We start from the raw sequence: 25,850 nt of genomic DNA on the forward strand, positions 1-25,850 counted from the left end.
GCGGACCATCCTCCAATTTTACTCCAAACATTGAAAATTCTGATTATGCATTATGCTGTTCGATCTTTATAGTTCACCTTGTTTTGTTTTTGTTTTTGTTTTGCTTTGTTTTTACTTTGCTTGTGTTTTACACGCCGTTGTTTTGACGAGATCTTTACCTTCGAACTTTGATCATTGACGTCACATGACCCGAGGTCACTTTTCGAAAACAGCACATGTAAATTTAAAAGACAACATGGCTAACTCCGACATTACAACGGTCATCAATGAGCGCACTTCAACAATCATGGAATTGTACACGTCGGGTGACATGAAGGCTCTTGCACAACAATACACAGAGGATTGCAAATTGATGGTACCTGGTAAGGAAATACAAATTGGTCGTCAAGGTGAGCTCATGGAATTGACGTAATTGTAATATACCTAAGACCACTATTATCATTATGTGTGAGAGAGCTTTTAGGCTGCAATTTTTGGGTATAGTCCTTGGTCCTCCCTTGAGGGTCATGTCAGTACATGAGTAATCTAGTCGAAGTACGCCATCCGCAACTTGCGAACAATGACTACCGTACTGTTGGCCATGGGTCAACGTGGTGACCGCACCGTGTGGACATCGAAGCATGCGAGACGTGAATTTGACGACTGTTACTTCATTTTGCAGGCAGGTTTATTTTGATGTGCAAAACTGGTTTGTATGTTTAATATCCTATAAAGTGTGTCTTGAGTGTATGTCGGCGAGCTGCAGCAGACCGTTGAAGGCGGTACAACATGACATATCATAATATATAGTCAACAGACAAGGATCTTGAAACTAACAAAAGTTCTTTCTCAATTTTGCAATATCAGCCATAGAAGATGTGCATATCAAGATGAAAGCTATGGGCATCGCCAAAATGACATTGAAGTCACAAGAGTGTGGTGGAACCGGAGATGGGGACACTGCATATGACCAAGGCAGCTATGAAACCATCAAAGAAGATGGTACGGTAGCAGATGTTGGCAAATATCTTGTCATTTGGAAGAAAGTCGACGGAGTTTATCTATTGAAAATTGATATGTTCAGTAGTAACAAGAGCGGGTGATTCATATGTAGACAACCTGATATTTTTTTTAAAGATTTCAATCATGTGATTTTCAGATTTTATGATTTATCTGGATTGTAATGACTTGTGAACATCCCAATAGTTAGTACATGTAATTCATTTCACTGTATTAAAGGGGGATACCACTCAAGGAAATGATGGTATTTTCATAAACTTTAGGTTCAGGGGAGTCATTTCATTTCGCACCAAGAAACACCAGCTTGATATTCTATTTAATATCCGTTGTTGTAGCAGTAGTACACTGTTGCATCATGGATATGGATTCGATGGACGTTGTTTATTCATGACTGACTTGTAAATGTATTTTTCCCTTCTGATAATTTAGTCATGAATATTCAATGTTCACCTAAAAAGTCTACTAAGTCCCATGATTCAATGGTGTATCACTCAAAAGAACAATAGAGGTGAAAACGAGTTTCAATAGGCCTTTCCAAACTTTGCCATGATGGCACACTACTTCCTGTCTGTGTGTACCTTGGGGGTATACATGGTATAGGTTACCTGGTTAATCATAGAGCACTGCTGCTTTCCTAAATGTCTGAACAAAACAAAAACACATCCCTGCTTTATACATCTACAGAATACCAAGGGACAAATTAAGAAACGGTACTATGAGGTGATGATACCCCCAATTTGAGTGAGGGCGCTGTATTTTTAATTTCCTGTTTGCAGTCTGCAATGGCCAATTTGATGTTTCTTGGTAACCAAGTGAAATTTAAGTGATGTGAAATCAGGAAGGGACTCTCCAAAAACCTAAAGTTTATGAAATTATCTATAATTCTGATCTTGGATTGGCTTTCCCATTTAAGCAATAGTTTAGATTGATAATATGAAATAAAATGACGGTAGCATCGTTATCTTTAAGTTTTTTATCAACTTACTCTGTCTGATGTATATTCAGACCTTTAGTATTGATCTGAACATATATGGACATATAAAGGTACGAATTACGCATGAGTGAGACATATATTGATCTGAGCTGTTTCCTTTTTAGTTACCAAATTCATTTAATTACCTCTCTGGTCTAATTAAAGTAACTTGTCGGTAAATGTCACGTAATAAAGTGTTGTCATTTTGTGAAATATATAAACATTACCTAACTCTCCCTAATTTTTATTATCAGCTAGGGTTTATCGTTGGTAGGTCTGTCGTATTTGCATTTATACTACCATATTATCACAGGCAAAGCTTGGCAGGAGGTTGAGTCCACCGTTTGTGGTGACTTTTTTTAAATACATTAATACTGTTAGTTAGAGGAGCAAAACGAGTTTTGAAGCTATGAGATATATAGAAAAACATCGAGGGTCTTAAAAAAGTGAGTTTTGTGTGTTACCCCCAAATACTTGTCCGTACCGGTGATGTAATAGCACTATGGCAACTGGTAAAGACCCTTTGGTACATTAAGTTACGTTCCCGTATAGTCTACGATGTATGATAGAAACTGCAATATAGTGTGTGTGCCCTAGACTCTGATGATGAGGTGTGGTGATTTGTAGTGTCCGTAACATGTAGTGTCCATAACATGTCGTGTCCGTAACATGTAGTGTCCGTAACATAAAGTACATGTACATATTACATGTAATCTGTTCATACTGACGAGTAGAACAATTGAGATTTATTTATCAACTTATTTCCTTAACAATGTATAGGGATTACGGAACTTTCCATTTTTTTTAGCTCCCTAGCGCAACAAAAGTGAAACATTAACTGTGAAACAGCCGTTTGCCGTTTAAAGTTTTCAACATGTATGGACGACGACGCTTTTTCATTTGTTGATTCCTGTTCTCGCACAGTCGAGATCTCGTCCAGGACACCTTCAACCCAAGGTCAAACGACGTGAAAGTGAAGTTGATTGTAAACACAGTTTAACATATAGATTAGACATATAGGCAGACACCTATGAGAAAACATGGCGGACTCCGAATTACAAGCTGTTATACATGAACGCATGGGAAAGATCATGGAATTGTACTCATCGGGTGATATGAAGGGTCTTGCTCAATATTACACGGAGGATTGTAAGATTATGCCACCTGGCGCAGAGACGGCAGTAGGCCGTAAAGGTGAGGTGCTGGAATGCACAACATGGGTTCAATTAATAAGTTAGTAAACTGGGGCGATGAAGGCGGGGTTAAGGCCTGGGGAGGGGGTGGAAGCAAGTTCCAAATTCATACCTTATGATATCCATGTATACCTCGACGTCAATTGCACACCAATTTGACTGATTTAGCTGGTCGCGGCATTACATTGGGCTCGCCTCTCTAACTTCGATTCTAATATCGCCACTCCCAACCCTTCATTCCTCGACTCGACAAATGCTAAAGTTTGGATACCAGTGAAAGACTGGAAAAGAAGGGGAATTGTTTGGATGGGAGCATTAAATTTAGAATTAAATTCTCCAGTCTGCTAATGACATGCTGGAGGACAATGTCTAAAGTTATCAAGGCCATAGTCTTTTAAGGACCTTAGCGTGACAGAAATGGTTATATTTATACAGAATGAAGGTCATCAGACTACTGCGGTGTCATGGTGTCTTTCGAATTTAAATTTGTTTATGTTAAATTTGTCATCTGTCTGTCTGTCTGTCTGTCTGTCTGTCTGTCTGTCTGTCTGTCTGTCTGTCTGTCTGTCTGTCTGTCTGTCTGTCTGTCTGTCTGTCTGTCTGTCTGTCTGTATGTATGTATGTGTGTGTGTGTATGTATGTATGTATGTATGTATGTATGTATGTATGCATGCATGTATACATGTAACGATTGTTAACAATTATGCAAATTAACAGTTATAAATGTCAGAAGTTTGGGTTTTAAAACTAGTTAGAATATTCCGTTCTGGTGGACTGCATTTGCATAATCAGTTTAAAATGGCACATGGTGAGCTTCTTCGAAAACATCTTCTAAATGTTATTTAGCACAGTTGATGGCATGGTTTGGGTTTCCTCGACATTTTAATACACGTACGAAAATGTATGTCATCGAATCGATTATGTACTATGCCTGATTATACCAGGTATGTATGACTTCTGTTGATATAGCAAGTAATAGTTTACTATGCTCTAGTTAGTAGAATATTACAACACGCGAAAAAAAACACCGATGCGTTTGATGGAATGAAGTGAGTTAAAGAATAATTCATGATTTTAGGCGATCACAAAATCAGGTAAAACAACAGTACAACTGATACAGAAACAACAGGGGGACGGTAACTCTCTAGGTTCAGGCAATGCTATTGTCATGATTAGTTTGTTTACTTCTGTGGAAGTTATAGTGTAACACTAACAGTCAAACTTGATTGTTGAAAAATTAGCATTCCATCGATAAACAGAGTTATGGGATCCTGACCCCTATGGTGTTTGCACTTTGATAAGTTATCAACGCTAATTACATTGTATGTCTTTGCATGGAACTTCTCTCATTCCTGCTTACATCGTGTACCACGAGCAAGCAAACGCACCATTGTTTTTCGCGGGTTGTATTATAAATATCTTTTAATATGCAGCACAAACTAACCGCAACAAAACTACAAACTCAGACTAATGTTCCTTTAACCAATTTAAAAACTTTAACCATTTCCACTATCTCGATTCCCAGCTGCAGAAGACGCCCACGTTATGGTGAAATCTATGGGCATTAGTAAAATGCTTCTCAAATCACAGGAGTGTGGTGGAATCGGAGATGGGAGCATGGCGTATGACCAAGGCAACTGCGAAATGGTTAAAGAAGATGGCACCATAGCAGATGTTGGCAAATATCTTGTTATTTGGGAGAAAGTTGACGGAGAGTTTCAAATAAAAATTGATCGTTTCAATAGTAACACGAGCAAATAATTCAGTGCTACACACGTTCGACAATTTATCAAATTCGTTCTCCAATTTATCTAATATGTCAGGTTTTTAAAGAAAAATTACATGTATTTTTTTACTTCACTTTTCTCTAAAACTGTAGAAAGTAGACTTGCTTTATTTTAGATGTTTTAAATGAATGAATTAAAATCAAAGTGTCCCTTTAAAATCCAGGAACCAATCATATTGAAGTGCAAATTAATTAAAGGGACACAAGCTGAGTTCGTATGGCATTTAGCATATTTTTTGCCGTAGACTTAAAATGTACTCGGAGTATTCTACTTACTGAAGCATACTTAATCATCACTTGCAACTGACATCGACCGAACTCAAACCTGATTTTAAGATAAGATATAACTTATAAATGATCCGATGACGTCATTTATTAGACATTTAAAAACATGTCGAGGAAATCCTAGCTATACTAATCAACTGTTCTAACAATGTCATAAGACAATTTGTCATAGAAGGCGTGCACCAGCATAAACATTATAACACTAGAATAGTTAAATCAAGGTTTATGCAAGTATTTTCGTACGACTAAAAAAGTTCATAAACTCAGCTTGTACCGCTTTAATATACACGACATCATTTGGAAAACAATAGATGTAACAGCCTATGTAATTAAAGGTCAGGTCCAATCAAATGCCATTGCGATTTCTATTGATAAAATAAATGTGTGATTTATACTATTCTTGAACTCAATTTGTTTTTGGTATAGCTTAAAATATAGGGTTTAGCTTCCGATATAACAAATTTATGTATGTCGCCATTTTGCCCTTAAAGACAGCGCCCACCACTGTTCACTTTTAGAAATTGTGACGTTATGTCATCCTATCCCTCAGCTGAGTGAAATGTTTTCCGAACATAGGTTATGGTTGTCTTTTTTATTTTACATTTTGTTACTATCCTTATTATTTCCAATCAACGTATGGCATAAAAAACCACTGTGTCAGCAAATTGCTTAAATGACTGAGACCGCTTCAATTAGGCATTGGCCATAAATTACATGTGGAGGGGTGGTGTTTTTCAGAAGTTCAGTGCGTGAAAAAGGTTGACCTTCCCCAAAGCCTTACACTAAAAATAACTGACCCTCCTCTTCTTTGTCAATTGCAATATATGTGATTGCACAAACAATAGTTACCCCCCCCAAAAAACCCCCCAACACCAAACAAAACAACAAACAAACAAACAAACAAACAAACAAACAAACAAACACACAAACAAACAAACAAACAAACAAACAAACCCACTACGGTGTGCGGTTTATTTCAAAATTATTTATGGGCCTGTATTTCACGCATGAAAAAAATTGGTGACACCCCTTGCAATTTGTGTCCAGTCACTTACCAGGATGGAGGACTCCAGTAACGTTTGACTCGCGTGTACAGATACTATAGGCTTATCTTCATGATCTCCTACCTGTACTGTAGATATTACATGGAGAAATGAACCGAATATTTACTCAAGTGGATTGATGAAGGCACTGTTATAGTCGTTCTACGGTATGACTTAAATTGTTTGGAAAAAAGTTCGAATGCCATGGCAGGGAATATTTATTTGAGAAGCTAACTGCCATTAACGATTACTATTGGCTCTGTTGAAAAGTTGTAATACATTGGAAGCCAGCTGAGTAGAAACAAATTGCCATTTGATTCGACATAAAATCTTACTAATAACATGTCTCTATTTTCTGGCCCGACAAAAATCTCACTAAATTTCTACATTTTCTTTGTGTGAGCTATCATTATTTTAACAGATCGCCGCCAAATTTATCATATAAACTGAAACAGCATAGTTACATGGATACTTTTTCAGGCGTATACATGGATTAAAAATATAAAAATTGTACTTCAATTAATGTTTGTCTTGCCAGACAATAAAAGGTAAGATTTTTGTCGAGGTAGATGACGATTTAATGAATAGGCCATTCCAGACTGCAAACAGGAAATTGAGAATACAGCGCCCTCATTCACATTGGGGTATCACCACCTCATAGTACCGTTTGTGAAGAGCTTTGTCCCTTGGTGAAGTGTAAATATAATCAGAGATGTTTTCGTATTGTTCAGACATCGAGGAAAGCAGAAGCGCTCTATGATTAACCAAGTAACCTATGCCATGTATTAGTATACCCCGAAGGTACACACAAACAGGAAGTAGAGCGCCACCATGGCAAATTTTGGAAAGGCCTATTGGCTTCCAGTGCAATAGCATTATGTTCAACCATTTACATCAAAATTTCTGCTATTTTGACGACTCATGCACATTATCATGACATTGTGCGCACAATATAAGTACGAGTCTCCTCCAATGTAAATCAGTCACAAGTTGGCAAAGACCGATACACATCGTTGAAACTGTGAGATAGCTGCAGAAAACACATTCTCTCGTACATAGTTCAGATTGAACACCAGAAGTTATTTAAAAACCAGAAAACATAATATTTTAATGGCAATTTTTGATTTTATTAGTCTTTGATCATAATGGATTGAAAATGTACACGGCTTTAGTCAATACAGTAAAGAAAAGTAAGGAAGATTACAATGAAATGGAGAGAATGCCTCCAAGTTGATATAAAACAAGGCGAAGTAAGTCGAATTACCTATTTGAATGGCTGTTTGTGATCAGGATACTGAACGGATCTCACAGAGATGAATGCCATGATGTAAAACTAAATGAAGCAGGTTGCCTATTTGAATGGCTGTTTGTGATCAGGATACTGAACGGATCTCACAGAGATGAATGCCATGATGTAAAACTAAATGAAGCAGGTTTCCTATTTGAATGGCTATTTGTGATCAGGATACTGAACGGATCTCGCAGAGATGAATGCCATGATTTAAAACTAAGTGAAGCAGGGTTCCTATTTGAATGGCAGAGATGAATGCCATGGTGTATTTAGTGAAGCATTTTCCCTATTTGAATGGCTGTTTGTGATCAGGATACTGAACGGATCTCACAGAGATGAATGCCATTATGTAAAACTAAATGAAGCAGGTTCCCTATTTGAATGGTTGTTTAGGCTTCTCCACACAGAGAAATGTCATGATATAAAGAAAAGTGACTCCCTATGGTTATTTATAATCGCGGTACAACTGTTCTCACAGAGAAAATGCCATGATCAGATGTACGAACAAAGATCGAATAGCGGACTCTACTCTTTATATGTATGGTTGTTTCTTACAAGACTTCTCCACAGATAGAAATGATATGATGTAAAAACAGGGTGAAATAGATTCCTATTTGAATAGAGGTCTACGTGCTTCATACATCGTTTCCGATGGAACTATGAATTCTTTGAGAAAGTGTCGAATCGCTCAGATAACTGTTGCATGCCATTTTTCGCTAAGTACAATAATAGTAGACGTTTTCTGCAGAATGATAAATATCAACCCTATAATACAAATTTGTCATTAACCAATAACAGACTCGCGTTTTCAATAGTATTAATGTAATACTTGTACGTCCAAGTTCCACTGTATGGTGGCCTACAGCTGACAAGACAAAACAAAATTTTAACAGACTGACTTTAATGTTCGTCACTTGTAGGCCACCATACCACTGAACTATTTGCCTTCTAACTACACCCCGTAATGAGATCATTCATTTTATATGTAATGTCTTGAAAGTCATTTTCATTTAGAAATAGTTAAGTAACTGATGTCCATACTAAGTACATGTCAGTCAATAATTTATAGAAGAATATTATTTTACTGTGTCATTATCATCGACATCTTCAACCACTTGCATTACGATCATATGGCACACTGAATTACAAAGTCAAGAATGACGCGCATACTAGTATATATTTATGTGATATATTTCGCCAGTGATGGCGCTATGTATATACTACATACACTACTTTACCTCCCAGACCCTACGACGGACTGGAGAGAAAAAAAAGGCACAGATTTCAACCTCAACTGTATTCTTCGTTCTGTCTGTTCCCTTTCCTGTATTTACAAAGCTGTTAACAATAAGGTCAGTTTGACACCCAATCACTAGCATTATATATTTCAATATATATTGGAAAAATATGTCGTAAAGTTATCTACCATGGTAGATCTTGTACTTCTTTATGAAACTAACAAGAATGAAATCGAGAAACTCGCTGACAGTGATAAGACTCGCTCCGAGAAACAGTCCAAGAAAGCCTCCGATGTCACCTGTAAGATAGCAAGTAGAAGTCATTCGATGACATATTATTTATACAATGTGGCCAACATGTAGACTGCACAGATACGTTGTGTAGCTCAACCTTCAATGGCCTTACTCTTATAGTAAGGTGCTGGCCGATGCGTGAGGGCGCCCCAACGCGGTGTACCTGAGAGACTAGTCAACAAGAAGACTCATTGGATAGTCTCGGTTACCGACTCTCTACTAACACCCAGCTGGTGTAGCCGCCAACGAGAAGAATCTGGATAACCGAGATGAAATCAGATAGTTCATCCTACTCCAATAGTGTCCTTGAAAAATAAATGAATCTATATGAGTCACTGCTGGTGCTTAGTCTGTATAACATTGACAATGTTAGGTTCTAGTTTGTCTACTTCTGTACTACTGGTAGTGGTATAGCAATTCCGATATTTATACATGATGGCGAAGCGAAATTCTTTCCTTCTCTCTATTAATGTTGGTAGGTCAATGTCTGCTTTCATGGATGTCACACTGTCCTCTCTGTTATAGTTTCCACAAATGAAAGGAATTGCCCTTATGTAGACTCTAGGCTGTCAACTTGATTTCTTTTTGAGAGGGTGAGGGTCCCTGATTACTGCTTCATATATTCTAATTGTGATCTGATCTGACTCGTGTTGTACTTGTATGCGGCTTGTTGTTTGACTGTGGGTGAACACTGGCCAAGGTTACACCGTATGAATCCTAGTGTTCTCTTGGCTTTTGATGTTACTGCTGCAATATGTGGTTTCCAACTCATTTTTCTCACGAATCTCAACACCACGATATGCCTATAACTAGAGACTTTTGAAAGTGTTTCCCCTTCAATGATGCAGTTGTAGATCATGGACTGTTGTTTTTTTTGCGATGAATATATAACATTGTTTTGGCATTGACTCGCATTTGCCATTGCTCTACCCAGTTACTCGAGCTTATTTGGGTCATCTTGCAGGATTTTTGTATCATTAATACATTCATTATTACTCGGAATTGTGAACAATCATTAGCAGGCAGTTTGATTGATTGATTTACTTCCTAACGAGATGCCACTGATGTAAACTAGGATCATTAATTAGGTCCACATACAGTGCCTTGAGGCACTCCTGAGTCAACATGATTTTCCATCAACTACCACTTGCTGTGTTTAGAGTGGTTTCTGTCACGATTTTCGACTTTCTAGTTACTGTGTTGACACGTACCGTTGTCTTCAACCCTTAGAGATGATCCTGATAGGTCTTTATGTACACAACTTTATCCATTAAGGTTAAATCTCACTCAAGTCGGCACCTCAAAGTAATTGAAAGTTATGCAACGTCTATTTCGAATCCCTAAACTTTAATCTACGTCAAATTGCCTGAGATTGACATATTTGGTATAATTGGTGAAAAATCGCATTTAATTCGAAGAAAATTCAGTCTACAACACAGCAGCGACCTAATAGATAGAAGCTCCTAACTCACTAAAGTAAATCTACAAAGTGAATGCATCGGACATGGTAAAAATGTCGTCAATGACATGTACTTACTCTGTAAAGATGACGAGGAATAACTCTCCACTTGATCAACTTCCTCAAAACTAAGCTCCTCAAAATAAAACCACAGATCGAGGAAATTCTTCCTGCATTAAAAAACAACATTATTTACTTCAATCACAGGTTGTTGATGACAAAAACTGTTAAATTTCCGACGACGGAAAGTCAGATATTAGGTATTTTCTCTCGCCCGGTTCGATGACAATACGTCTTCCTAATTATTAGGCGCATGTAACGCCTGGAGTGGTAAAGCCGTTTCGTCACCCCCTTGCGAAAGTCTCCCACTTACCGTACGTCACCCCCTCGCGACTTCACCACTCGGCACACTCCTTGTGCCCAATAATCAAGAAGACGTATTACTAGTCTGGCAAGCGAGACTAGCTATCGGAGAACTAACACAGACAAGACCTGAAAAAAGTCGCTGCAACATGTTGATACACGCATCCAACAGACGTTGACACACTGACGGTAGTTTTCCTCATAGAAGTGGTCACACATTCAACCTCATTTGAGAAAAGTTTACACTATCTTGATTACAGGGTGATTACATCCATATAACCAAGTCACAGCTATCACCCACATGTGTAAGAGGCGATCACTCAGGCCTCAGAACAACAAAATCAAAGACAAACAACAATATGCGAAGGAAATAAACCTAATAAGGTAAATAAAGAAATCCATTCCTTCGTATACCTACATCAGATTGAAGAAATGTCGAGATATTAACGAAGTTTTGAAAAAATGCCTGGATTTTTCTATTACCTTACAAACGATTCAGCATTTGTGAGATTGAATTCCTCCTCAAGTTGCTGTAGAATGTAATCTGAAGGCCAGTATGTAGAGGACACTTTAGTCTCGAACACAGACTGGTCACAGGGTGTTGGACAGTCACAGAATTTTCCGAGCCTTGACAAATTTTCTGAAAAAGACACCCGAAAGTGTTGAAATGTCCGACCAACAAACTAACGTTAATGCCTACCTGAAGAAGCTCTCTGTAAATTTATACTCTTCTTGTAGATTTTTTATGACATTTTCAGAAGGCCAATAGGTAACGGATAAACGATACTGGTAGAGGTGGGTGAGACACGCAATGGGGCAGCTTAAGTGACAGGGGGTGTCTTCCAGAGAAATATTCCCTGCAAAAAAATATCAAGTACAATGCAAAAGCTACAGAATGAAGAAGTGCGTCATTGATCGATATACCGACATATACTTCGATTTAAGACAGTCACTATAGTTGATAGATTGATCAATGATGAAACACTGCCATAGAAGTGCAAGTCAACAAGCAGAAGAAGTTAGAAAAGGGGAGATAATGAAAGGACACTATATGCATGATTTGTATAAGTGCAAATACAGAAAAAAAGAATAAACAAATCGTTTCACTTACTCAACATTGGCTCTACACACTCCACTTGTCCCCGGGGGTCACACGTTTCAACAATACCTGATGAGATAAGTTTATTTAACATATTACATGTAATTGCATCGTTTGTAGCATCAATTACAATTTGGGAACGATAGCGAAAATTAAAAAAAAAATCATCAGTTAGCTATATATGATAGTGGAATAGCATAGTAGCGATCGTGGTTCAAGTATGCTAAAATAGGAAGACGTGATCAAGCAATATGTCTTTAGACAAGGATTGGAATTGATTCAAATGAGACAAGAAGATTGATATTACTGCCACGTATAGCTTGTCTGATAGGGTCCCTTGTAGCTATGTTGTAACTAATTACCTTACCTGGTTGTGTCACCTTCCTGCATCCACATTCTTTCACGACCTCATCACTTAGACACTCTGCAATACATGCTGTACGACTGTAGGTGTCGTAATATTTCAATTTCTGTGATGAACACTTTGATGGAAATGGAGCTGGTAAACTAGATAACTGTAAGGAAAGAAGCGATAACTCAGTTTTACTAAGGTGTTTTCGACAATAGCTTCTAAACATTCTAGTATACTCTTGCAATAATGCCCTCTTACTACAAAGAAAATAGAAATACTAAACAAAATTTGCTTAAAAATTAAAAGTGAGCTTTTAGTAGCCTCACATGGGATATGAGGACTGGGGGGGGGGTAATTTTTACAAATCGGTTCTCGAGAGAGTCTTATTTTAGAAAATAGAATAAGGAGAGAGTCACATTTTGCTTTGAGTCAATGTATTATGTAACTTTAGAAAGAAAACCAATGCCTTTAACATTCATTCATTCATTCATTCATTCATTCATTCATTCATTCATTCATTCATTCATTCATTCATTCATTCATTCATATGCATACTCATCATGCCCATATGTACATACATACATACATACATACATACATACATACATACATACATACATACATACATACACACACAACGCAACGCAACGCAACACAACTCAACACAACACAGCACAGCACAGTACAGCAGGTTTGCCTGCAGACATACTTTGGTGTAACGCATGCTAACTAACGTCTCATAACCCGGCGATGCTGCAAATCCCAGCTGTCTCACCATAGGACTTTGACCTTGTGGATGAACAAGGATCTAGAGTGACAAAGAATAAATGTAAAGAGTCAAAAGAACATGATAAAACAGACATGTGTGGTTGTGGGAAAGAGAACACTTTAAAGCCACACTATCTGCAACTGGACGATTTTTAAACCTGTTTTTTGTTTCTTAATTATAATATTGTACACCATGAGATGTATTAAATCTCCTGTGGTAAACGTTTATGTGTAACTGTACACACAATATGGAACAATAAATCCCATCAATAGATTTTTGGGTCCGTACCCCAAAATCATCTCCCCAACGAAATCACGCTTTCAACCTCTTACTGTATTACATATTGATAAAATCCACCTCTATTTAACATGTGCAATATCTAATTATTGATATTTTAACAAATTTCATCTATATACTATTTGTCGAAAAAATATACTCCTGTTACAGCAAGTGCAGCTTTAATGTCTGTAACAATAGGCTGGCCTATAATTCATGAGTTTTTAACATGTTCGTCGCAATTCTTCAGACACAAAATATATGGATATCGAATATACTGATCAAATGTTGTTGATTTAGAAATCAATTCGGGTTTATAAGAAGAATCCCTAAGGGGAGAACCATTTGATTTCGGGGGGTGGGGGTGGAGGAAGAGGATATGGCAGCAAATTTTTTTCCCCATCACTGTGACAGCAATTTCTTTTTTCTATTGTCAGTCCTGTATCAAATTATTTTTTCTATATGCAGAAGCACTGACAAGTATTTGTCTGTGGCAGAAGCAATGCAATTTTTTTTTTCGCGGTTACCAGTTTTGTGTTTTGTAACACATCGCAACAAATTTCTTTACTTCTGTCTGTTGGAACAATTTTTTTCTCACGCCATTACGGGATCAAATTATTTTTTTTTCTCCTTCACCTGCCGACAAATAATTTTCCCCAAAATTCTCCACATCCCCCTCCTTCCAAATCAAATGGTTCTCCCCTAACTGAACTTCACAATGGATCATTTTTTGTGGACAAACCCTTACCCGAAATCCGGCTCCAGTGTTTTCATTATTGGTATATTCATACTGTTCCACATTGAGTCTGAGAAACAGACCACTTGAAGTCCCAGACTGCCACACTTTGAGAGGTGGTGTTTGGTCATTGAAAGTATAGCACACACCGAAATCAGTAATGACCTGAGTAAAGTTCATGGGACCACATTCTTCTGATAATTTCCATTGACACCATTCCACCATCTGCTCCTTTCGGTGAGCTGAATCTAAGGCAATCGCCGTCATGTTAATACCGCTAACGTTGTAGAGATCCCAGTCTATCGATTTGGTGATCGATTCATTTCCCGAGGTTGGATAAAGTAGCTTCAAGAACTTTTCTCCTGTAGTGTTAACAGCTGACTTTCTATATTGGTTGTAGTTGCATATCGTAATGGCTGGAAAGTCCATATCAGTGACGTAATTCATGTTGATAACCGTTGATATCTCATAACTGGTGTATCGTAAGAAAGCACGAACAGTTTGAACACTAAACACGGAGATCATTCCTAATACAATCATCGACCAAATTACCCTGAAAGAAAAGTTCAATAAACTGTTTGAACGTATATGTTTTGATGCGATTATTATAGATCAATGAAGACCAAGTACTTTTAGGTAATATCTCAAAACACATGGTTATTGATCCACGTCGATTCTCTGTCTGTCTGTCTGTCTGTCTGTCTGTCTGTCTGTCTGTCTGTCTGTCTGTCTGTCTGTCCCTACATGTCTATATAAGTGACGTAACGTGAATATGTAATATTCAATAACAAAATGAATATAACATAACATAATATATGATATGATATAATATGCTATACTATACTATAATATGATATATGATATGATATGATATGATATATATGTAAATAGTTAAACTCAGTAAATGTAAAATGTCTTTGCTGGAGTAAACAGTGCTCATACAGATGTATGTAGAGTGGTAAGAATAATATATATATATATATATATATATATATATATATATATATATATATATATATATATATATATATATGTATGTATGTATGTATGTATGTATGTATGTATGTATATATATATATATATATATATATATATATATATATATATATATATATATATATATATATATATATATATATATATATATTAACTATTACGCTCTGCCACTGCGGTATAGAGCACTGTCTTAGCAGATTGATACTCACCGAGTTATATATATACATATATATATATATATATATATATATATATATATATATATATATATATATATATATATATATATATATATATATATAAGGTGTCTATCTTGAGAGAACAATCCTCAATGCAATATTAGTAGTAGAGTATAATACACTTAATACACGAATTAGTAGGTCTTAAGCCGTAACTCAGAATTTGTCTCTTCTGCGATCTTCAGATAACAGTCATCTGATGATTGCAGCTGCGTAAAACTCTGAGTTATGGCTTAAAAGCTCCTAATTTCCGGTATTATGTATATATAATATCTATACAAAAATACTGTTTTTTTGCGCTTATACATACGTAGATACGCATCATGTACACTTTGTAATTAGAAACAAAAAGACCCGAACGGACAGATGAATTGATATTGTTCTGATAGGGTTATTTCTGTGTGTGTATTTTTCGTATTTCCCAAAGGAGATGAGAGGATGCCATATAAATGATGATGTTCATTAATTTCTCGGCGCAAACGGTCTGAAAAAAGACAATTTACAATTACGAATTGTGTGATGGATTAATGTTTCTTTCCAAGTTATCGATATATACAACCATTACAGCAGTTGTCCAGAGATGCTTCTGATCAGAATCACCTCGCTTTATCAGGGGTGGATTAATTAAAACTGACTTTGGAGGTGCCGACATAAATAAGGTGTGCACTCTTCAAATTCAATATAATTTAGTACATATATTGATGATAACAAATTGCATGTGTCCTATAAAGTTTGATAGTGCAGTTTTTAGTTGTATTGAGTTATTTGCATAATTATCTATTTTCAGTAATTAGGCTATATCTGAAGAGTGTAAGCTTCAAGTTCTACATAATTTGATACATGCATTTACGATACCAAGACAAACGTGTCTCATAAAGCTTATTGATGCATAGACCCTACACATGTAGGGTCTATGATTGATGTAAATGTTAGTTCTATTGAGTCATTTGCATAATTAATGATTTTAAGTAATTAGGATATATCTTAAAAATGCATTCATAAAAATTCAATATAATTTGGTACATACTCAAAACATAGCAGTGCACATGTTGATGTAACTCTTACTGAGTCAATTGTATAATTAATGATTCAGTAATCAGGCTATATCTGAAGAGTGCAAGCTTCAGGTCCTATATAATTTGGTACATACATTCATGATTTCAGGACGCACATGAAGCTTACTGATGTAACTGTACGTTTCAATGAGTCATTTGCATAATTAATTAATTTCAGTTATTAGGTTACATCTTAATAATGCACACTTCAAATTCAATATAATTTGCTGTATACATCAAATATAACAAAGCACATGGGTTCTGAAAAGCTTGTTGATGTAGCTTTTAGTTTTAATGAGTCATTTGCATAATTCATGATTTTCAGTAATTAGGCTTTATTTTAAGAATGCACTCTTCAAATTCAATATAATTTGGTACGTATACATCAACTATAACATATTAACAATGCACACATGTTCTAAAATGTGTGTTGATGTAACTGTTCATTGTAATGTTTCATTTGATAATTAATTACAATCATAATAATTACCTTACACATACAAACTGAAAACGACAAACGCTAGGTTTACTTCAGAGATTGAGTCTCCCAATGGCTGATGGCACGTCTATTATCAACTATCTTAACACACTTAGGCGCCTGTCAAAAGATATTTTGTGCCCATTGATTGAGATTGACATTCTTTAATCATCAAACGCGACTATAATAATCCAGTAATATTAAATTAATAACTCGGGTATGACGATCACATTGTTATTTGAATGAATGACGTTGTGCCTGTGACCTAGCCTCGTTTCGACAAACACAGGAAAATTTGTTTCACGAAGCACAAAGACACAGTACAAAGGAACGCTCAATCAAATTGTCCTTTGACTCGACAACAAAATTTACCAACACTGCTACATTTTATCGTCTGCTTATCGTTTATCTGATAAATATCTTATTAACTTTACTAAAGTTTATCGTCAAACACAACAAAAATGAAAGCATAATTGTTACATTTTAATCCATTTCTATGTTTTAAGAAAGTATACATTGTTACAATATATACAATTTGGCGACGATATGCTAAGATGATTGTAGCTCATGCAAATAATTATCAATGTAGTAATGTAGGTAAACTTTTTGTCAAGCCAGAGTTATTGAAATTTTTGTTAAGCCCGATGATAAAATGTAGCACTATTAGTAAGATTTTTAAATTTTCGAGCCAGATGATAAAATGTAGCACTGTTGTAAAATTTGTGTCTAGCCAGATGATAAAATGTAGCACTGTTAGTAAGATTTTTGTCTTGCCAGATGATAAAATGTAGCAATATTAGTAAGAGTTTTTTGGAGCTAGGTGAAGGTTTATTTCAAGTCATTGTAAAGTAAAAACTTTTAATGAATAAAACACAGCTGGGGAAGATAAAACCCTTTAGGATTGTATGTAACATAATAGTTCATTCAATTCAAATGGTTTCTTATTTCTGAATGCCACAGATGTGCACGTTAGCGAACAGATGACAAATTGAGTGAACCAACCAACAAACAAACAAACAAACCCGAAATATACTAATTAAACATTTGCATGGTCTGGTGCTTTCACTTGCACCTATACGTTTGATGATGTCAGCGATAAAACATCGGATTAGTGAAAATTAATTTTTACAGTATTTATGATGGAAAAGCTTTATGTATGTACACGGCGACATCTTGCACATTATAAATGTTTCACTGTACAATGGGGTGAACCGATATTATCCTTGATAACGGATTAGAATCAATCACAAATGGTCTTTTCATAAAGTGTTATGTGTATTTACCGACAAACGAACAAACTATACATCAGGATAACCATCTACGGTAAATAAAAATGAGTAATAAGTGTATATACATATCTCTTTAGAATAACATAAAGTGTTAGGCTGCGATAAGAATTTACGAGGTTAAGGCTGAGGAGGAAATATTGAAAATAAGGACATGAAGGAGGCTATTTGACTCAAAAATTAAAGTCATGGAATACTTGGATATGGTCTTCAATACCTAAATTTTACTCTCAGTTCATATTATATGCCACTTGTCCACATTTCAACCCTCTAACAAGAACGTGAAGTAATATATTATTTCAGTCCTTCAAAATCAAGTTATTACATACGTAATATATGATATATGTGCATGCATACATACATACATACATACATACATACATACATACATACATACATACATACACACATAGAGAGAGAGAGAGAGAGCGAGAGAGAGAGAGAGCGAGAGAGAGAGAGAGAGAGAGAGAGAGAGAGGGAGGGAGGGAGGGAGGGAGGGAGGGAGGGAGAGAGAGAGAAACACACAGTCATCATTCTCTTGGCTATAGAGTGTCTCATGATCAAATATGATTAAATATAGGTAAGTAAACTATAGTGTTGCAAACGTATAATGTAAACGGTAAAGACCTGCATACGAACAATCTCACAGCACAGCTCCCTTTGAGCTTCAAATGTTTTTGTCCCCGTTCAACACCCAATTTATTTTCACAACCCCCCCCCCCCCCATAAATTCTGAACACTGAATTAGCATAAAATAGAAGTGTAACGTGCAGCCTTTTATATTTCGAAATGTTCATTATAATTGGTTGGGACATAACAGGGAAAATTACATCCGTTGCGTATATTTTATGATTACATCAGCAAGCATCTATAGATGTAACATGTAAATTCTAATTTGTGGAACCCCTACGAGGTACAAATATAGTGGGCTTGGTTTCAGCCATACAGAATTCATACATACTTTCAAACATTGCGATTAAAATATTTCTATAGTTAACACCTGTTTAATGATCAAATTTTACCCAATAAAATTATCATATAGATGCTGTCCAGATGGTCTCCCTAGAGAAACATACTGTCTGTGACCAGACACAGATTACATAACAAACTGCGACGCACGCCAGTAAAAAATGCGACAACATACAGAATGTCTCTAACTGACATCTGTGTACTAGTATTACAAATTATAAAATGCTATGGTTGAATTTTAATTTTGATTTAACTGCGCAATGTTGAAACGACAGTTAAAAGTTTAATGATAGTAATACACAAAATAATGACCGACAGTCATCAATCTATAACGCCTTGTAGTACGTGTTTGATGATGACAGCGATAAACCGGTGTCTATCACTCTCTTCACCAGCCATATAATACAAGATAAAAACATCCGGCCATGCCAATGTTTCTGTAAAGGATGGGAGTGAGTTTAATAACGAAATGACAGTCATTAATCTGTCAAGTCTTGTAGTATGTGTTTGATGATGTCAGCGATAAGGCGATGTCTATCGCTCTCATCATCAACCACATAATACAAGAGAATATAATATAAGAGAAAGCACCCGATGTTTCTGTATATAAAATACAAAGAATGGAAGGGCGCTCCTCTAACCTAGCTAGACACAAGATTGTCAGTGTATGTAATCAACTAATGAGGTGTTTTAAAACATAATATTATTCAAAAGCATTTGGTGAAAGAAGCCTATAAATTGATAGGAAATCGCAAGTCTATTAGTATGAACTCTGTCTGTCTACGGGTGAATAAGCTTTTAAGATAGGAGTAGCCTTGGATATGAGTCCATTATCGTACGTCGTTTCCAATAAAGACTGTTTTTTTTATTCTGGAGTAAATTAATGGGTTTAACAAATTAAAAACATCAGATAAGCTCATACTACGAAAGCCGTGAAATTAAACGAAAAGTAAAACAGGATAGCATGTATAAATACTGAAATAAGGGAGCCTTCAGTATTTACAAGGGGGAGGGCCGGAGGAATCGGGGTGGGGGGTGGGTTACATTTTAAAAACCTGTTCTTGGGGAGGGTCATATTTTGCATTACAATGTTTGGGGGAGGGTCACATTTTACAATCCGTAGTTTTGTGACCAAATTGAATATTCAGTTATTGTCAATTTGTTTTGTATGTTTTGAGATGTAAAAGTGAGATGAGCACTCAACATTTATTTTTACGAGTACTTTATATGCAAAAATACAAAAATTGAAATACATATATTGTAAGATAATTGTTTAATAAAACGATGCATTTTGTTGAGTGTACCCATCACTCACACTGTACGTGAATGTTGTTGTTAAAATATGATTGTGATGGTAGCAGTGATGATGATGATGATGGTGATGATGATGATGATGATGATGATGATGATGGTGGTGGTGGTGGTGATGGTGGTGATGGTGGTGGTGGTGATGATGATGATGATGATGATGATGATGATGATGATTATTTAGTTTTGAATGTCATAGAGAACACGGAGAGTGATACATGTACTGACTCAAGTAGTACCAGTGAGTCAGATTAGAGTGACACTGATAATGGCAATACTGAAGGTGAACGTGATGATGATGACAATGATATCAGGGAACTTTTACACGTGCCCAGACCAGGCAGAGTATGCACAACATGGAAAGCACGTTTTAGATACTAACTAGACAGTGTATGATTATAAGAGCAAGGTAAGTAGCCAGTCTTTTACTGTTTGTCACTTTATAGGTAGAAATATTGCTTTCTAATACAGAGTCAAAATAATTTAATTTGTATGTATACATATAATGGGAATATTGATTAACGTTCAGTATATGCAATTGTCATGGGGAGGGTGATGTTTTACAAAATGGGACAAAGGGGAGGGTCACTTTTTACAAATGGAGAATTGGGGATCGAGGGGTCATGTTGTACTTAACAGACCATGTGTGATTTCCTACGGCCCTCCCCCTTGTAAATACTGAAGGCTCCCTAAGTTTGCATCGATGTGTATGTCCCCAGGATGTACCACGAAAATTGATATTTTCTGACGTATATTGCAGCGAGAGGGGAATGGAAGATTGAGAGAGAGAGAGAGAGAGAGAGAGAGAGAGAGAGAGAGAGAGAGAGAGAGAGAGAGAGAGAGAGAGAGAGAGAGAGAGAGAGAGAGAGAGAGAGAGAGAGAGAGAGAGAGAGAGAGAGAGAGAGATGGTAATCACAACATCTACATGTCAAATTATCTCAATAATGTAACGTAAATGGTATTTGCAGTTATTCGTTATTGGGTGCGTAGAATAATACATTACCAAATACAGGATTGAACAAAAATCATGTCAGTGAGTTTAAAATTGTGATAAATATTATCATCATTTGTAGTACAATATCTGTAAGACGTTTACTAAATAACTTACCTTGTATACTGAAGCTCAAGCCAACTTGGTTGCGAAAAACATAATTGCTTACATTTCGTAGTCAGTTTATCATTTTAATAAGACATCAAAGTATTCATATTTTGATATGAATCGTATCACTTTATATTAAGTAATTATATTAAACGAACATGTTGAAATGTTTAGAGGAAGTACATTTTTTTTCACTTACCTACGAAAACACCCATATTTAGAATTGACGGCGTATTTCATTCCATGTAAAGTTGTGTCGTTGGCAAATTCATCAAATCGTTCTCGCATCATAAACGAAGCTTCTTTGTGATGTCTTTTGAAGCGACTAAACCTGTTTTCTTTGACATCACCTGTGCTCATGTCGACAATTCTATCGTTACTTTTAGTTCCAGACACCGTCCACATCGGCGTGTCCTTTACATTTTCCCTGTCGTTCACAACACCAGGTGCGTTGGCCCATGTATCCATATCGTCCCTTGGTTACACAAACTACTAGTATCACAATTTTGTAAAACTAAGGAGAAAACGAAGTTATTTGTTACCAATTTCCTTCACGTTTCATCACTTAAAACAATCCGAGGTAACTGTTCAGGAAACATTTAAGAACATTATACAGGTCTGGCGCTATGGTCCAAAGTATAACAACCCCGAGTTTGGATTTTTATGCAGTCAGCCGTCGTCAAATTGATTAGCATTAATCCCCAAACGTGCTAGTTTTATAAACGCATGCGTGAATAGTAATTTGAAAATGCATTATGATAATAATAATTGGTTTATTTACCCATACAGAAATACACACAGACCATGGAAAGATAACAGTGATGGGAACAAAATGAGGGGGGGGGGTAGAGGTGCCAATAAATGGGGAACAAGGAATTAATATATAAATGGGATTCAGCCGACTTGAAACAAACCATCATCTGACTTAACAAAAATCTTTACTAAAAGTGCTACAATTTATCGTCTGGTTCGACACAAACCTTACTAATATTGCTACAACCCGGGGGCAACTCCCATAGGCTGCAATACGGGGAGGGTCCGCGCGAAAAGGGTCGGTTTTTTTATGCTGGTTTGTATCAGAAAGGGTATACTTTTCATGAGGTGGTGGTATGAGAAAGGGTCGGGTGAATCAAAACTGGCGTTAATTAACAGAGACTATGCAGTCAACACTGGAAGCGTTTCAACCTAGTGTATCTACCTTCAAACCTTCCGTACTCCTTCAAACCGCCCGGGCTTTTACTAATTAAAATGCAGCTTGGTATCAGAAAGGGTATACCTTTTGCATAAAATCGGTATCACAACACAATGGGTTACAATGTTAATGAGGGCCTCCCCGTAATGTTACCCATGGAGCTGCAACTTATTGTTTAGTCCTGCTTGCATACGGAGTAATCCGGGACTCGATTCTGACAATTGTCCCTCCTATTTCTGTGTGTTTAGGGACCGGACAGAATTTACGGCAGGGGGGGGGGGCCTGGGGAGAAATTATCTTTGACTTGGTTTTTTTCCTGGCCCCCCCATCCACTGTGACCAAAATTTCACAGCCCCCCCTTTCAAAAGTATAAAAATTTCATGCCCCCCCCCCAAAAAAAAAAAAGAAAAAAAGAAAAAAGTGCACAATATCCTGCCCCTACAATAACTAAAAAGAGTACAATTTTTTTTGTTACTGTAGCACAACTGTAATATTTCTTTTGGTACTACTATTATGTTACTATTTCAGCCCAAACAACTTAGTAGTTGTAGAGGAAGTTTTTTAGAAAACAAAACAAAATAAAACATTTTGACCATACATGTAATCATACACATGTGATATAATCTTGTTTATTTCCCAACTAGACACCATAAGTAGTCATCACTTAATACCAAGGCATTTGATGTGGTGGTTTTAACTGTCATTCACTGATACATACACAGAAACACAGACACAGAGTAAACACACATTCACATGCGTGATTTGTGAAAAACTGTAGTGGGGACATTTGTGGGGAGTATCTAAGGACATCACATCACCTACATAGTGTATTCAAATATCTATTTATACTCATAACACAATAACTATCGAATGTCAGACATTTGTGATGTCATGAAGTGCTAGCAAACTAAGGATTTTATGCACACTGAGGTCTGACAAATATAGCTTTCACTTTCCTACACCAAATGCATTACCAATACACATGTAAATGTAAGACATTTGTGACTTCATGAAAGTGCAAAGAAATTATGTTTCTCATACAAGTGACATCATTGCAAGAAGATTCCCACAGAATGAAGTTGTTGTTAGCGAACGACACAGGAAGACAAGGAGAAAGAAGGAAAATAAAAGAAAAGTAAGAAGAAGGAAAGAGAAAAGAACAATTAGTCAAGCAAAAAGACTGTTGTTAACTGTTTTTAGTGAGCAACTTGTGGATAAAGTTGTAGGAAAATACGGCCAGAAGGCAACTACCAAAGTTAGTGCAAAGTCACTGATGAAAAAACACTTAACACCACGCAGACATCTAAATGCTTTACAATATTTAGTACAGATAGATGCATTTGATGATGCTGAGGAGGGAAATAGTTTAATTTCACTGGTTTTAGATAGAAAGAAAGACAAGTCTTGCCTCACATCTTCAGACTTTAGTGAGTCTGAGAGTGAAACTCAAGAATAGTGTCAAGGAAAGAAATAAAACACCTATCTAAATTAATCTGGCCAGACGTTTTTGTATTTACATTTTTCACCAAAAGGTCACCTTTTAAACACATAAATTACAGGTCCTATGCTAGTATATTACCATATATATATATATATATATATATATATATATATATATATATATATATATATATATATATATATATATATATATATATATATATATATATATATATATATATATATATATATATATGTATCCTTGATGGTAATTACACACTGAACCTGTTTCCACAGTGCTAAAATGTATGTATGTATGTATGTATGTATGTATGTATACATATGTGTGTGTGTGTAAGTGTGTGTGTGTGTGTGTGTGTGTGTGTGTGTGTGTGAGAACAACTTAGAGTATATAAGTGTAATTCAGGGTGTATCAAATTAATCTTGAGTAGTGTTTTTATGCTTCACTAAATAGGTACATACAAACGTACACACTTTAATACATAAATGAAAGTGTAGACATTCAATATTAAAGGCGATATCAAGTGCTATCTCATGCAATACTAAATTTTCTAACATATTAATTTTTTTCAATGACAAAATATTTCGTGGCCCCCCCTTTCAAACCATGGGAATTTTCATGGCCCCCCCTTCAAGCCTCCCATTTTTTTCATGGCCCCCCCAATTTCTCCCCAGGCCCCCCCCCCCTGCCGTAAATTCTGTCCGGTCCCTTAGAGCCAAGTCAGTAATATAGACTCGTGCACCGTCTGTAAGCAGGACTACTTATCGTTTGGCTCGACAAAAATCTTACGAACATTCAATTTGCTACATGTTATAGTTTGGATATCGATATTTTAATTCATATCATGATCACATAATTGATCTTCTAAAAAAGGAAACATTATTGTTTCTATTGACGTGCATGTATAGTTACGTCAATACCCTATCTAGCAGTATGTGCGTCATTCGCTTTTCATACTGACTTCACACACAGCCTAGGGCATCGCGAAACAATCTAAAATCGGTCTGCTCAGTCTGTTAATTATTGATAGCGTCGAAAAAATACACGTATGTGTATTTACTTTATTCTGCAATAACGATATTTGCAGGCATTGTTGTAATGCTTTTATTTGTGACAAACGATATTATGATCTATATATTGAATAATGTCTTAATTATTAAAAAGTCACGTCAAAGGTAAAATATTTATGAATGAATTATTTATTGATATATCACTCAACCATACCGTTCAAAACATTTGTTTTCTTATTATAAGCTTACATATCCGATGTACTGCGTTGTTGTGTTATATCAGTAAGCTGTCGTGCCTCTTAGCTCTCTTTGGTTTCGAGGGCTATAGGAGGTACGTACGACGACAACTTACAACTACCGATGTAATACAACAGTGCCGTAAACAGGCTGAAGTTTACAGGATGTATAGATATAAAGACATATCCTACTTTGGACATGTGACCAGAGTGGTAAACAGTTTGGTATAGACAGTCATGGAAGGAGTGTTTTAAGGAAAACGAAGGAGTCTAGTAGTGAGGATGTTCAAGAATCACTAAGAATGAGGTGGTCTCATGGCATCAATTGAGGCTGAAAGAACTCAGAAACATTGGCATTGAACCG

The 25,850-nt window shown here is 36.2% G+C and overlaps 2 protein-coding genes across 2 annotated transcripts; one reads left to right on the forward strand and one right to left on the reverse strand.

Moving 5' to 3' along the window:
- The first annotated feature begins 231 nt into the window (after positions 1 to 231).
- Positions 232 to 2,030, forward strand: LOC144439062 (uncharacterized). The gene is made up of 2 exons (XM_078128311.1): positions 232 to 389; positions 847 to 2,030. The coding sequence occupies exons 1-2, from the start codon at positions 236 to 238 to the stop codon at positions 1,080 to 1,082; spliced, it is 390 nt and encodes a 129-aa protein (XP_077984437.1). The 5' UTR covers positions 232 to 235; the 3' UTR covers positions 1,083 to 2,030.
- Positions 2,031 to 7,396: 5,366 nt separating this feature from the next.
- LOC144439185 (acid-sensing ion channel 2-like) lies at positions 7,397 to 22,054 on the reverse strand. The gene is made up of 8 exons (XM_078128456.1): positions 21,786 to 22,054; positions 14,169 to 14,709; positions 13,085 to 13,183; positions 12,391 to 12,538; positions 12,036 to 12,092; positions 11,408 to 11,564; positions 10,640 to 10,731; positions 7,397 to 9,107 (listed from the first exon to the last, which is right to left on the reverse strand). The coding sequence occupies exons 1-8, from the start codon at positions 22,052 to 22,054 to the stop codon at positions 8,989 to 8,991; spliced, it is 1,482 nt and encodes a 493-aa protein (XP_077984582.1). The 3' UTR covers positions 7,397 to 8,988.
- Positions 22,055 to 25,850: the final 3,796 nt, after the last annotated feature.

The sequence above is a fragment of the Glandiceps talaboti genome, chromosome 8, assembly GCF_964340395.1.
Source record: "Glandiceps talaboti chromosome 8, keGlaTala1.1, whole genome shotgun sequence".
NCBI classification, from domain to species: domain Eukaryota; kingdom Metazoa; phylum Hemichordata; class Enteropneusta; family Spengelidae; genus Glandiceps; species Glandiceps talaboti.